Source organism: Pseudochaenichthys georgianus, chromosome 18 (genome assembly GCF_902827115.2).
Source record: "Pseudochaenichthys georgianus chromosome 18, fPseGeo1.2, whole genome shotgun sequence".
Lineage (NCBI taxonomy): Eukaryota > Metazoa > Chordata > Actinopteri > Perciformes > Channichthyidae > Pseudochaenichthys > Pseudochaenichthys georgianus.
The window spans coordinates 6,858,700-6,875,070 of NC_047520.1; the positions used below are offsets into that span (position 1 = coordinate 6,858,700).

General features: G+C 42.3%; 1 protein-coding gene across 1 annotated transcript; it reads right to left on the minus strand.

Moving 5' to 3' along the window:
• Positions 1–25: 25 nt before the first annotated feature.
• LOC117463626 (solute carrier family 2, facilitated glucose transporter member 4-like) lies at positions 26–14,923 on the minus strand. Its single transcript, XM_034105967.2, has 11 exons — positions 14,624–14,923; positions 13,079–13,174; positions 11,464–11,624; positions 5,033–5,157; positions 4,806–4,921; positions 4,491–4,653; positions 3,635–3,822; positions 3,365–3,469; positions 1,731–1,832; positions 1,444–1,647; positions 26–1,342 (listed from the first exon to the last, which is right to left on the minus strand). Exons 1-11 carry the CDS (start codon positions 14,654–14,656, stop codon positions 1,115–1,117), a joined length of 1,521 nt encoding a protein of 506 aa, XP_033961858.1. The 5' UTR covers positions 14,657–14,923; the 3' UTR covers positions 26–1,114.
• Between the last annotated feature and the right edge of the window lie 1,448 nt (positions 14,924–16,371).

Genomic DNA, 16,371 nt, shown 5'->3' on the forward strand with positions numbered 1-16,371 from the left:
AGAAATCACTGGAGATCTTCACAGGTGTTTTCAGTAACCTTATTTACAGCATCCTATTGACAGCAGCATCACAATTCATAATACAAATAACAGGTCCTCACTGAACAACCTCAATACAAATCTTCAGAAGGTAGTGATACACAACAATAAAGAATAAACGCCACACATGACAGAATAATAATCTACTCTATACAGGCAGCCCTTTGGTTGCACAATTCTCTAGTCTAGTGCATCAGGCTTCTGTTTACACGACCAAACAACCACTGGAGTGCATGAAGAATTGAAACACTTAGACCCTCATACCTTAATACCAACAACCAAATAAAACACTATGTACACATGGAGTACTAAAATATATGGCATTTCTGCAGGTTGTGCAATACGTTTCTCATGATCAGAAATATATGTTGGGATTGCTTTAGCTGGGTCGACACTTCATGATTTGAAATTGCAGTTTGGCAATAAAGTATTTCAAGCAGCCCACATAAGAAATGCTTGGGTTGCCTTATTTTAAGTTCTGGGACAGTAAACACTCACAAAACCCAAATGTCATGACGTCCCTTTCAGACAAACCCTAAATGATCACAATCTGAATGTTGTCAATGCGTTTGAATCGGTAACATTTACACAGGAGTGTTCCCAGCTTGAGTACAAAGTATGTAAGCACACTACTTTGATCTTATTCTTGAAGGGGGGGGTTATCTCCAAACTCTGATTAACTATAGATGTCTCTGTACATAAAGTGCAGGAATCCCAAGTCTCTCCACCTCCGTCTTCTGCCAATATTGCCACAAGAGTGCATCACCATGGAATAACATCCCACCACACGCACAGGCTATGCCTCAACAATGGAGACACTTAGCTCTGAAGTACATCTTATTTCTTTAAACTACAGTAGTCTCCTCTTTGTCAAGGCTCAATTGGTAACCCAATATTGCAGTAGTACCAGGAAAGGACACTTATCACAAACCTTTAACACTGCTTTGGCACAACAATCTACATGAATACATCAATTAACCTCAATATACATGTCAGAAAATAAAGTTTTAGAGTCAGGCCCATATACACAGTTCATCCCAAGCTAAACAGTCTCATTTCCCTACAGAGACACCCCTCAGTGGTTGCTTTCCTCCCCCAAATAGTCCAGCTCGGTGCTGGGCTTGTCCAGATCCATGTCCAGATCCAGGTCCATATCCATCATTCCTGCAGAGCGCTGTTGGAAGTTTGCTGCAATCTGGTCGAATGTTTTTCCCCGTGTCTCTGGCACAAGGAAGAATGTGAAGATTAGGAAGACGATGAGGAGTGATGCGAAGATCAGGAAGACATATGGCCCAGTAGCGTCCTGGAGGAGGATGGGGGGAAAAGTACAGATTACAGTTAGAGAATGAGAAGACCATACTTATTTATTTAGAAAATCCCCAACATCATCAAGGTAATACTCACAGCAACAGATTGGAAGCACATGCCGATGATGAAGTTAGCGGTCCAGTTGGAGAAGCCGGCTATAGCCATGGCGGCCGGCCTTGGACCCTGAGAGAAGAGCTCAGCTACAAAGAACCAAGGAATGGGACCCGGACCGATCTCAAAGAAGGCCACAAAACCGAAGATGGCCAGCATGCTGATGTAACTCATCCATGGAACACGCTCCTATCAGGTGGTAGGAAAAGAGTGGTTTGTACAGACAACATCCATAACAGTAGAGGAATAATTGCTTCTCTGCAGAGACTGACCAACAGAGCGAGAGCCAAGGTCATGATGACGGCACAGATGGCCATCCCGCCAAGTCCCAGCATGTGGAGCGTCCGCCGACCCATCCTCTCTATCAGGAAGAGCTGTAAATAACAAGAAAATGGGGTAACTGAATTATTCTCAGGAGGTGACTGGATGTAAACTTTACATATTCTACTTTGGTTGCTTAAGTTAGCTTTTCACCTAGCTTGTTCTGAAATATGATTCATTGACAAAGAAAGCTAGATTATTTATTTATGCTAGCAGCTCTATTCCCTTTAAAGGTGGTGCTTTGAGCCAAATGCTACCAATGCTAACATGTTCATACTTGGCAGGTTTAATGTTGCCCATGTTTGCATTTTTGACAATTCACCTTGAGGAGGATATTAATTTTTACACCAAATTTCAAGCAATTTGCACACGCAACCACATGATGGTGGATCACCAGCAAATAGTGGACACACCAAAGAGCGACGCTACTACTAGCTAAAACTCCTGCTTTGTGACCAATATTGTGACATTGAAATGATCTTGACCAGCTAAACCAAACTTGACCTATTTGGACGCAGGAATGTTTGAGAGGCAGGCACAAGAAGAATCTGTAGTGTTAAGTTATTTGCTCTTTGATAACATTGTTAAAGGTCCCATACTTTTCCTTGTGTTATGAAGGTTTTTCTGCATGTAAACGGTCTGCAGAGTCACAAACCCTCAAAGTACACCCTGTGGCGAGTACAACTCTAACGCAGAAAATACCTATCTATGCTGCCCCAGAACCCCTCGTTGGAGATTTGTGTGTGTGTGTGTGTGTGTGTGTGTGTGTGTGTGTGTGTGTGTGTGTGTGTGTGTGTGTGTGTGTGTGTGTGTGTGTGTGTGTGTGTGTGTGTGTGTGTGTGTGTGTGTGTGTGTGGCCTAGCGGCCTAGCATTACTATACTTGTGGGGACCTAAATCTGTTTACACAGTCACGTGTGGGGACTCGCCTCCCAATTGGAGGTCCCCATGAGGGGAATCATTCATTTTAGGGTGAAGACTTGGTTAAGGGTTAGGGTTAGGCATGTGTTGGTTATGGTTAAGGTTAGGATAAGTCTCCAGGAAATGCATGTAAGTCAATGTAATGTCCCCTGAAGTGATGTATACCTGGTATGTGTGTGTGTGCGCACACAGACTCACAGCCAGGCTGTGGGTGTGTGTGTGCTCGGGCCGGTGTTCGGGCTGGGTTTCTCAGACCCCACGCAACATTCTCATCTGTTAGTCATTGCTGGTGTCATTTTCTGGTTGCTAACAAACGCCATTGTAACACATAAACACGCATCAGAGCACAGTGGGCTCATAGGAGGGGGGGGGGGCAGGAGCTCCAACAGGGCGTTTAGGACAGAGAGTGAATACACATACTTTACAGAGATGCTGTATGAGAAACCAATGTGAGTTTGGAAAATTGCACAATGTAAATCTATTCTAGTAGACCTCAACAATGGAATTATGATCAGTAGAAATGGCCATGACATAAGTGACATGCTTTGGTACATAGCAGGACTGTTTTCTTCATCATTCTAAATTCACTAAAGATTACAGTTTCAAAATGAGGTAATTTAATAAGGAAGGAGTAGAGATATTAGAAATCAGAGATATGCTACTGACCGAGACCACAGTGAAGGCACAGTTTACCACGCCTGCTCCTATGGTGGCATAGACTGGACTCTGGACTCCTGCCTTCATGAAGATACTGGTGGAGTAGTAAAAGATCTGACCAGAGGAGAAATCAGATCAGAATGACGCCATATTATACAGCACTGATTCACTTTCCTTTTTGAGACTCTATGCAAAGTGAATTGATGTCATTTGTACAACTAAAACATTCAAGAATAATGTGATATTTCTTGCTGTGAAGTTGAATTTAATAACACGTACTGCATTGACCCCAGACAGCTGCTGGGAGAGCTGCAGCATGATGGAGATCATGATGGGCTGCCGGTAGAGCTTAGAGCGAAAGAGCTCCAGGATGGACACCTTCCTCTCCATGTCCATCTTCCTCTTCTCTTCCTTCATCTCCGCCAACATACTGCCCACTTCCTGTCTCCCCGTTAACCTCCTCAGGCCTGCACAAAGGAGACATGTAAAGCGTGATATCTAAGAGGTCTGTATGTTTGATTAACATATTCTATTTGAGTTTTGGGACATTTAGACACCTGTTCTAGTACATTCAGACCCAGAAATATTACGTGATGTCTTCTCGTACAGCATGGTTGGAGATATTGGCTGTAGAGATGTCTGCCTTCTCTGAGATATAATAGGGCTAGTTAGCACATTGGCTCAAAGCAGGAAAAGAATACATTAAAAACTCAACAGCAGTTTCTCTTTCCTGATATAATGATCCGGTTTCTCAATATAATCAACGGACCTTTGTTGTAAGAAATTCACTTAGTAACTATTTTTCTTTCAACTGGAGTTCACCTTCCAAACATACCACAGCACATAAGAAAGTGTGCATCTACTAATTGACAAGTAGCTCATTCTTTCCTGTACAGTTTTGTAAAAAAAAAGGTAATAATGCCATTTTTAAACTGCTCATGTCTAGGTTTGTGGATTATCTTAAATGGGCAGGTCATGATTTTTTAAAAGAGACATTCCCGTAGAGTTATTAAAAAGTATTTTGTGGCACTACGAGCACCACAAACGGAGTGTCATCTGGTTCCTTTATGATCGATAGAAGACAGACATCTCTACAGCCGATATCTCTAACACTAACACTTAGCATCTTGCTCACCTCTCTTAGCTTGGTGCTCCTGGCAGCGGACGATGTAGAGGAAGCGGGGGCTCTCGGGGCAGAAAGGCAGAAGAGCCATCTGAAAAACAGCTGGAACGATTGCTAAACCCAACAGAATTGGCCACAAATGTTCAACACCCAGTAAGGACTCCAGACCGAGGATCTGCAAAGAGAGAGGGATCAAGTGTGAGGGAATAGGAAATGAAACTATACTAATACTATACTAATAAGTAAGGGCTATTCCAAAATATGAAGACAAAAGAGAGAAAAGTATCATAATGTTTGCAACATTAATATCAGGGTGTGCTGTCCTACCTGTGCTATGAGAATACCAGTGACTATAGCCAGTTGGTGCAGTGTCCCCAATGCCCCTCGCAGACTCGTAGGAGCTATCTCACCCACATACATCGGAGTCAAGCCTGATGCCAACCCTGCAGAGAGAATAGGTTGGATGAGAAAAAAAGAGTAGCCGTTACTGCAATGTACTTATAAGTAATACGTAAATTAAACAAATGAAAAATAGAGAATAGCGGATCTCTCACCGCAGTAGAGACCGATTACAAAGCGGCCGAGGATCAACATTTCAAAGGAGCCGCAGAGCTTGGACAACCCCATCAGACTTCCACCAACGAAGGCAAACATGTTGTTTATGAGCATTCCTTTCCTCCTGGAGAAAAACACAGACAAGCATCTTTGTAGAAATTCCCCAGACATGAAATTGTACTTTGACATATTAAGTCAAAGGATCTCAGAGAGAGTCTTGCATTTGGAACAAAGATATAATGGGTCTTCAACATACGTTATAATGGTACTAAATGAATTAGACAGACCTCTTTTAGCCTCCAGAGAGCAGTGTTTTATTGAAGGCTTTCGTTAGTAGCGTAATCATTGTCTGATATTAATAGTAATTGTTAATTGTGACTTTAATAGGACATATTTGGCTTTATTTCAATTAAATTGTTTTTGATCCTTTCTTACAAATCATTATATTTTAAAGATCCTACAAGCCTTTTTTGCTCTGCTTTGAATACTAATTATACTGATAATAATAACAATAATAATAAATTATATTTATATAGCGCCTTTCAAGGGACCCAAGGCCGCTGTACATGGTGGACAAACAAAACAAACAGACAATCAAAGGATAAACAAAAAATAAAGGAAGCCGGGGGACCAAGAAAGGGCTAGGGCCCGAGGGCCAGGGCGAACAGGTGAAGATGTCCAGGGAGGCAGCATTACGGATCTCGGCAGGAAGTGCATTCCAGAGGGTGGGGGCCGCAACACTGAACGCCCTGTCACCAACAGTTCCGAGGTGAGAGCGGGGGATGGAGTCTGAGGACCGCAGACTCCGAGAAGGGGTGTAGGGATGGAGGAGGTCCAATAAGTACTGGGGGGCGAGGGTATGGAGGGACTTGTACTTGAGGAGGAGTGTTTTGTACTGAATCCGGGACTTGACCGGCAGCCAGTGTAGGTGGATGAGGGTGGGGGTGATATGTTGCCATGGCTTGGTGCGAGTGAGAAGCCTGGCGGCAGGGTTCTGGACGTATTGGAGCCTGTCCACGGTTTTGCTGGGAACCCCGGACAGGACTCCATTGCAGTAGTCCAGACGCGATGTGATGAAGGCGATATGTTTATTTACCGACAACGATGATCAGTTGCCTTGTTAAGAATTTGGAAAAATTACATCTACTTTCTCTTCCTGTATCCTTTACATCCAAAATATATGCCAAACATATCTGAAAAATGGTGGGAAAATAAAATGTGTGTATAATTTTAGGAGATTATGTGAAAAATGTGAACGTTCTTCAAGTCGCCTTCTGCACATAAATCATTCTGCACAGCAGTAAAACCTGTGCCCCCCATATTTCCCTCTCCACTGTGTCTCACCCACCCACTCTTCTTTGTGCACTGGAGACTTAGGTTGAATCTCACTTTGACTTCAGAGTTTGACGTGGTTCCCACTGTCTTCAACAGCCAAATCGATGTCCTCTGCTTTTTTAGGAAGACCTTGTCCTGAGTGCACCGAAGCTGAATGCTCCCGCCCCCCAACCCCTCCTGACCCAGTGCTGCCAGCTCTGTTTGGATCCCCTTTCAGTCAGTTCAAAATGTGGGCTGCAATCCAGCTCACATCCCAGCTCAGGTTACAGAGGGAAGTTTGGTAGACAAGGAACATCCTGGGAAGAGTTTCCCCTCAGTGACTACAGGCTGGACATTGGGATCCATTTTGGATCCATGCAGAGGTGGAAAGGAGACCCTGATGTATCATGACTCAAATATTTGGCCACTGACATATTTGTAAATGTACCTGACTGTCCAAAAACAAAGAAAGCATTGACTCAGAAAATAATTGAGTGGATTAACTATACAGTATACATTTTATAATATTCTGGTAATCAAGGTTTATTTTGGTGCGATGCAGTTTAAAGGCATTTCTGTTTATATCTCTGTTTTTGCACAAATAATAAAAATAGTAATATGCATTTAATCTAAATGGGGCCTAAGGATTGTATTGGGCAGCATATTGTTGATTGTCCTACTCACCTACCTAAAAAATCCTGAATGTACAATTTTAATGTAATAAATCAGTTGAAGACTGGAGGATATAAAATATTTTTGAATTGTCCGAATAGGCTCAGGTTAATTTAAAAGGACATTGTACAAATCAACCTGGTCTCACCAGAATGCGTGACTCCACCACGACTCCGCATTGCGTGCTGGAGTCACGAACTTTGCTACATTTCCGTGTCTGCACCACACAAATAACCCCAATGTAAAGTGAATGAGGCTCCTTTGTCGTGGTGCACACACGCATTTCTACAACGTCCAGCAGTGAGCTTTTATTATTTACAAACCAGGGGACTTTACTTCCTCTTGATACCGTTGGTTATTGACAAAAAAACACCTAAATATAGCCTACTTGTTGTGATTGTGTGTCTTTTCATCTGTAAACTCCTTCAACGGGGCCGCTCGCTCTCTTTTCTTGATCGCCCTCTCATGGGTGAATACTTCAATGTCCCGCTTCATTGTAGGATTTCTGCCATGTCTCTACCACTTTAGTTTGACCATCTCTGTTATTAAGTTACGGAATACTAAATAAATAAGTAATTAGATACCTTACCGTTACTGGCTGCGCTCATAATGATAAGAATAAGAATAATGCGTATTGAACTGGTTTCATTAAGTAGTGAGTTTATTTAAGGTAGCCTAATTAGTTAGAAGCAGGGGTTAAATTGGGATTTGATATGTGGGGGGGGGGGACGGGGGGACTCTGTGTGGAGGTGCGAGAGGGGGGGGGGGGGGGGGGTGGGCGGAGGTCGAGGATCTCATTATTTGACCTTAAGGGATATAGGCCTACACTGTGGCCCTAAAGCAACTGCTCCATTATCTGTATCAAATGCAGACATTGATGCCACCAAATGTCACAATAAAAATAGAAAGTACTACAAATAAACTGGAATTCATTTACATCTTAAATTATGAATATATATACCCAAAAAAAGGTTTACAAATATCCAACCTTCAAATTGCTTTTTTAAATCAACACTGCTCTGCACACTTGCTAAAGAACATTTGTGTGGAAATCTCATTTCATTTGTAGGGCTGTGTAAGTATGGGCAAAAGTATGGGAGTAAATCTTACTGTAAACTATTTAATCATCACCAAATTCTGTGTTATTATGACCGATCATAACTCAGCTTTATGCAGACATACATTTAGCATGGTGTACAGGGCCGGTTCTTGGCATAGGCGACATAGGCGGTCTCCTAGGGCGACATTTTGACTGTTTGCGCTCATCCTACAACATTCATAATTAAGTCAAGGCAACACCCTTTTCACCCCGGTTACACTTTTCATTTGCCCTGTACGATGGGCGCTGTAAGTGATGAAAGTGGGGGGTGTTGGCTTATCAGGCGTCCGCAGCTCACAGCCAAAGTGGGTGTGGGATCGAGCGAGAGAGATAAATGCAATTTATGCAAACAAATATTTCCAAGGCACTAATTATTGGGGTAAACAGGTTTGAAATCATTCCAATGTTTAGGACAGTAAACCAAAAATATCGTTTAAAACTTGAGAGATACACAAATATGCAGAAATAAATGTTAACTAGGTAAAATAAGTTATGAATGAACAACAAAAATAAAATAAGTTGCATTTATTTGTTATTGGCTATGGTAGGTTATTGGTCATGTTCACATATTTGGTTATTAAAATGTAAACCAATCTTTTTCATATGGGTGTTTAGAGTTGTACCCCCTAGGTCAGGTCTCTAGTAATGTGTGCTCAAAGTGTTCAAATATGTTCACATATTTGGTTATTAAAATGTAAACCAATCTTTTTCATATGGGTGTTTTACGGCCCGTCCACACAGCGGCGTGCTTTGCAAGCTTCACCATTCACTTTGAATGGGGTAACGTCACTTTGCTGGCGTGGCTCGCTGCAAAAGTTGAGCAATGTTCAAGTTTTGAAGCCACGGCAGAAGCGTCAGCCAATCGAATCATATGACAGTACAAGCTCTAGCCAATCAAACCGCTGCTTGTATGTCAGGGGCGGGAGATTCATGTGATGGATGTGTGGACGGCCGTTAGAGTTGTACCCCCTAGATCAGGTCTCTAGTAATGTGTGCTCTCAGTGCACCAGATTGAAGCATGTTACTTTAAATGTTCAAACATTTCTTCCCGGGGGGGCATACCCCGGACCCCCCTAGAGGATGTGATGTCCTCACCCCAATTAAAACATGTTCATATAATACTGAATACATTTGAAGCCCCAGACGTCCAAAAGCGAAAGCGTGAAAGCGCAGTCACAAAATGATGTTGTTACGTATCATCGCTCATTTTTAAGAAGGTATACGGAAATCACTGGCATTTTCTAGTGGGTATACGGCGTATACCAGCGTATCACGTAGACTACACCACTGCTATTCGGCTGACCTAAATACGGTGCTTTTCTACAGATTACTTTATTACTGCACTGGTAAAGTAAAATTAGGCCGATTAATAAGATGTGAAGTGCTTTGTAACTTTGACCAGCTTGACTGAATACACAACAAACAATGAAGAAAGAGTTTTATCTGGGCTGCTTCGCTGCCAGCTGCTCCCCGGGACCCGAAAGTGGCGTATAGCCTGCACTTCAACATCAATGCATGTGCTCGATATATGCTGTATTGAACCAATAAACTAACACAAACTAACTGTATCACTATAACATGATGATGATGATGATGATGATGATGATGATGATGATGATGGTGGTGATGATGGTGATGATGATGATGATGGTGATGGTGATAAAGAATGCATCTAACGTTCCGCTGTTCATTATAATACAAAAACAGAGCATTAAACAAACCATCATGCTCTTACTTTGAAATCATGCGGAAATGTCGTCATCAGCGGGCCATCACGTGGTTTCCGAAAATAACCGAGTGACACGAGTAGATTTTAGCCGAGACCGGCGGAAAATATGTCTCAAAATTCCATGTGTGTAAAAAGACGATCCACGAGCAGAGATTTGAGATCCGCAAGCGCATTTTCGGTTGACAAATACAAAATGGATTCACAAATGCCTGATCGAAAGTTGTAAATGTTAAAGAGATATTCACAGATCTTTTTTTTATTTGTGAAAATATTTAGCGTATTTGCAGATCCGTTTTACACTTGCACATTTTTTTGTGAGTTTGCAAATCTTTTAAATGCATTTGTGGTGTTTTACATTTCCAAATCACATATTTACACACATTATTTTTATGTTCACACAAATAATTATGAGACATATCTATGCCCATACAATCGACTCGAAATGCGGTGCAGCTTTTGCGGGCTTCACGTAACGCCCATATTTGCCTATAAATAGTCAAAGAAACGCCCATTCATTCATTCATTTTGACTGACTGCATGAAGAAGATCGCAGGAAATGACGACAGAACAGCTGAAAAAGACATCTCGTGTCAGATTTAGGTTATTTTGGGGAGGTCGAGATAAATCATATTGTTTGGTGGATGCCGTTTGAACCAGAGTAGCAGCATGGAGGTCGGATCGTCACCAAAATAAATAAATAAGTGGTCCGAAAAAAGTTAATAACAAAAAAAATACGCATAGCCTTCATCAGGCAGTGTGTTTGTACTGGGGACAGGAGACACCCCCTTGATGAGAAACTGTAAGAAGTGATCGGGGAATCCCTCCGGAGTGGAGTCATGGATCTGAATTATGTTTTCGTATTTGGTGGTTTATGTCCCAGCTGTCGCTCAGCTGTGCGCAGCATCTCCACTGGAGCAACTCTATATCCACCAGTTAAAGGAAATACAACTAATGTGCTGTGTTATATTAGCTGTACAATTTACCACATACGGTGTTCTTAGTTTCCATACCTCCTGTGTTTTATGAGCGACTTATCAAGTCTTAGCAAACGGCATAAAACACCATTAAACATGGTAGTATATAAAACCATGCTCGTACATCCTATAGAAATGCAAAACCGCATCATTTATGAGAAAACATTTCATAACATTAACACAACATATTCGAGGTGGTTTTAAATAACATATCCGTATTTATGTTATGTTATGTTTTTGTGTGCACTGAGGAGTCTCAAACAGGCGTTTGTTTAATCATTTTAAGATTGGCTTTAATCAATGTTTGAAAATGAATTCTTCATATATGACAAATGAGAGGTAACATTTTATTTATGGTATTATTTCCACATATTTCTCTCCATTCTTCCTTCTGCCAACGGTGTCGCAGTTTCTCGTCTCTCCCGTTCGTGTGCTTAGTGCGTACGCATGGGTCAGAGTTTGCGTGGAGGACCGCATGTTTTCCCGTCAAGTTAGTATTTTATAAATCGCAAACATTGCGTAGAAACTGGCGTACGCCATTTTTTGAGCGTATATCCCTTTATAAATGAGGCCCCAGGTTGGTACAAATATCTCCACAGTAGGAAAACCTAAACCATTGTTGCATCCTGTGTGTTTCCCTACCTGCCCAGCCACTCTGAGACGAAGCCCACACAGAAGGAGGACAGCATGCCACCGATGGAGAAGATGGCCACGGACAAGGACCAGAGGGTGGTGAGGGTCCCCGCTGGGATGGGCTCTCCATACCGCTGGATCCATGTTGAATTGTACTCCTGCTCAATGATCTGCACAGAGGTGAGAGGAGACCCGGAAACATGTTACCCTGGATCCCAACTACTTAGGAGTACTTAGTCTTTTGATAGCCTACATGGTTTGTGGCCCTGATAACTGGGATTGAAAGTCAGCATTTGTAAATGTAATTATTTGATTGACATCAAAGGCTGATTTCCAAGCATCAATCCTTTTTGGGGTTGACAAAAATGTGTCAGTAGCACAGAGTCTTTAAAGCTGTAAAGTACAAATACAAAAAGCTGGCATTGGATGTCATTATTATGACCACCCATAGGGCGGTGGTGGTGAAGTCCATAGGGACTTGGCTTGGCAACTGGAAGGTCACCAGTTCAAGTCCTGGAAAGAGTGCTACCGAGGTGTCCCTCAGCAAGGCACTGTTCCCTACACTGCTAAGTGTCCTAAAAACATGCTTATATTTCCGAAAAATATACATTTATTTTAATATAGGCTCATGAGCTGGAACTGCATTGAAATAAATGCAAAGGGTTTATCAACAAAGTAAAAGTAAAACAATGGGAGGACAATCCATTAGTTGAGCAAAGTGCAGAAAATAAAATGTGTTGTGTTTATTAAAACACATGTTTTATTTGTATTGAAACATCCAACACTTGGTAGCCTCTGTCAGCTGTATTGTTACGGGTGACAAAACCATCAGACATAGACACAGCGGCTCAGCTTCTATTCTAGGTTTATTGGCTCTGTGAAACTCCGTCAGCTGAGGGGGGGTTTGTAGTTGAGTCTAAAGATAGGCCAACACCGAGTCAGAGAAACTCACCTGACATGGCTCGGGTTCTCTGCATCCATTCACCTCTAAGACTATGACACTAATGTCCAACAAATGTGTTCACTGTTTTATGTGACAAGTATTTATTGACACGTACCAGTCCTTATAATAGGGCAACATGCATGTAGGGGAAGTCATAAATCACATATTTCTCACATGCAGTACCCGAGCATGCCTTCATTCTGAACACCTCGTGTGGCTGCAACATGAGCAGCAAGAGCATGTCAGGTTTGCAAAAATCGTGTGCCTCCATCTATATATATATATTCAGTGTTTAATGCACAGACTCCATAGGTTTGTGCAGCACTATGTTGCATCCCAGATCTGACAGTAAACTAATCCAATAACCCCCCTTTTCCTCATAAACAAAGCATAAATACCCCTCTTTGCAGTTACACAAGACAGGGTTTGGCATGGCTGTTTTTACATAAACACAACTAGATGCTCCATAAACTTGCTTTGCTGTTTCATAACTCCCTTGTATTTATATCAGCATTATCAAATCAGGAAAATACAAGAAACAGCTGAGTTGACATCTGGTAAAATGTCACGGCCTCCCGCCTTAAACAACAGAACTCCTTTGAACACACCTTCTTGATGTAATGTAGATTAGCACCAGTTTGGCAAGATTGTAAGATTGAGCGATCAGTGCTTCATTTGTACCTTCTGCGGTGCATTGATGACGCCAATGTTGTATCCAAAGCCCAGAGATCCCAGAACAGCCGTGAAGACCGAGAGAACGAAGGTTCCAGTCACTGTCTGAAGAACAAAGAAACAAAATACAGAGAGGTAGAAACACATATGTCAGAACATTAAGCGTAAAGTGTACTATGGACAACTTGGATTCATTTATGTACTGTAGCTCTCTCGCCAACAATTGACTATATATAACTGTGATCCTGATGAGAACAGATCTCTCTCTTTAACTTCCCTCATGTTTCCCAGCCAGCAGGCTACAAGCAGCTGTCTCCATGGTGACAGATGAGACGACCTTCGGGACATTGGGTCTTCCCCTCAAAGGGTGTTTAAGTCTTAAAGATACCTTTCATTAACCTGCATGTAAGTTACAAAACAGCCTAATGCTAAAAAATGAACAGTTTGACAGAACAACGTGGTGATTTTAAAAGCTTTGGAAAGGCTCACAAAGTCTTTGAAGACACACCCAGTGTGGCTTACTGTAAAGTTGACATTTTGATGATGTGGGCCTCCTGACAACAACAATATCATGTGGGCCAAACCGCCTTTTCGTATTGTATGGTTTAAGTGGATTATTATTTGCATGTAATATGTGTGTAGTACACTGGCTTGACTTTGCTGTGTTGAATCCCCAGATAAGTGCTGTGTAGTGTTCATGGACCAAAACAAAAGTTTCTTGCAACAGAAAAGTTCAAACCTCAGGAGCCTTCAGTTATGCTCTACTACACGTAATGGTAACTGCTTTTCATTAAAAATGACATAGTTGAATGCTCGGTAATTCATTTACTTCTCACTTATCATGAATAAATCTGATTCCTTAGATCTCATAAAGTGTGTTTGCTTTTTGCTTTGTTTAAGTTTCCACTATTTATTTTACACTGTAGGACTGAGTTAGCAAATGTGCCCACATCCATGGAGCATCAACCTGTTCACAGATGGTGTCCTAAGATAACTCTCTATTGTTTACAGATTTGAAATTAAACTGTACAGAATCCCAAGAGGGACACCTAAAACTTATTCAGACATCCACCTGACCTATAAAGCATTTCTCAAAAACAACTTCTGGTAGCATACAACACAGGCATTGTTTATGAGGGAGGTGAAAAGGAACCGATCAAACTAGGAGGCCTTTAACAACCCACAGCACTCAGCTCTGACCTGTCAACTCGCACATTTGGTTGGCCAAGGTCACTGCTCAGGACTAAATAAGGGCTAAACTCGTTCAGATGGCTTTGTGTTGTTACTGGATGTTACAGAGGACATTGTTGTTGATATTATAATTTTTAGACTATGTCAGTGAGAAAATAGGCCATGTCTTTGTTTACTGTCAACGTTGACACTACACAACATGTTCTAGATCTGGCGAAATAAATTATTTATACTATTTTAATTTTCCGAATATTTTTTTGGACAACGTGTTTCATTATTTATTGGATTATTATTTATTCGCTTTTGCAAACTGAAGGCAGGTCCAGCCACATGTAACATTTGTGAAAAACACTCAATCATTACCTCCCCTCCAAGTTGCTGAAACCCGGCCGGCATGACTTTGGCAGCTCCAGGCACGGAGCAGCAGTCGACGACAGATGCGTCTGGTGCCAAATGGAGACACGTGAAACTCCCTCAAAAGTACAACAAGCCCCGACTGAAACGTGTGGCACTTCAGCAACAAAAAGAGGTCTGAGAGGTAAAATCCAAAAGAGAATCCCGAAGCGATCAGCCTGGTCCTCCTGAGCTGCACGGTGTCCTCTCTTCTTCTTTCAACTTTGTGTTGTGTCCGTCCAGCTTGGATAGAGTGACACCCGCACACCGATTGCACGCCTCTCTTCGTATTGAGAGGGAGGGGGAGGAGGAGGAGGGGGGGGGGGGGGGGGGGGTCGGGGGTGTGGCTGCTCCAGGCCAGAGGGGCCCAATGGGCTGATCTTGAGGTCGTTCAGCAGAGGTCGAGACGCCAGCAGGAGGCCTTTTAACCTTAACTACTATTGGCTAACCATGAAGTTCAACAGAAAACTTTCTTACAGACGGGGGGATGCTGTGATTACATATTAAGATTCCAATAATAATTTCTCCCAGTAGCTCATGAGCCAGAGAGGTTTGCTGATGGCCAAATTTGGTATCAATGTTTATAAGCCTTGTTGCATACAGTTGTCATGCATTTTAAAGAATTCAGTGCTAAAAAGAGACATTTGAATACAATGATGTGGCACATCTAAATCTTTTTCTGTGATCATGAGATGCAAATTGGCAATCATATGTTAAATATCAGATTTTTTTTAATCACAAATCTGTGAAGCAACCTCCAATAGAATGTATGTTATCATTGTACCGGTGTTGGACCTCAGACGAACTCAAGTCAGTGTCCAACAGCTATCTTCTATGACTCATAATTTCTCGTACACAGGGGCTCGTCTTTTGGCTGCCATTGTTTGTCCTCTCAGCAGCCATAAATCCCTTTCTATTTCAGATCATCACATGCCAATGGGGTCGCACACCACGTTCCCCAAACCCTCCCCCTCCAAACAAAGCTTAATCCTCCTCCAGCAGGCAACAGGTGGACCCTAAATTTGGGCCATGCCACCCGAGTTAGTTGTGTAAATGTTGTTAGGGGAAGTTTGGGGATGGAGAGACGGTGTGTCCGAGGCGGGGATTAGGGGGTGTGTTGTGGGAGGGTTACACTGGGCGGGAAAAGGACAGATATGCCAAAGAGCTCAGTGGAAAAATATCTGCTCTAGATCTCTTAAACAAATGATTCAATTCCATCCCCTCGCTGACACACCTCCACATCACGCCACGCTTGCCGACTTTGCCTTTTCCTGCACACATTCGAACATTGAGAAAGAGAACCTGACACCCGTCATGCAGACCCAAGGGGCCCCAAGCATAGTCATGTGGGTCAGTGTGACTATGACTAAATGTAGAGAAACTTTACACCATCAGAACAGTGGCGTAGAAGCATCACCAATATAGTTTAAGGGTTCATGTGCGCAACCAGGGGCAGGGAGAGATTTTCAAAAAGTATCACGTGAATTCATACAGAGAGAGCCAAGAACAAGAATAGAACTACAAGTACTGACTGAGAAAATCTTATAAATACGCATACAGGCACAACCTTGCTCGATTTGGTCAATATTTGTAACCAAATTCACTGTACATGCTCAGCCCTATTTCACAATGCATAATGTCACCTGCTATCCCCAAACACACCTCACACATCATGTATTTGCCGTCTATTACGCACCAAAATGCCCAAATGTGTGTGT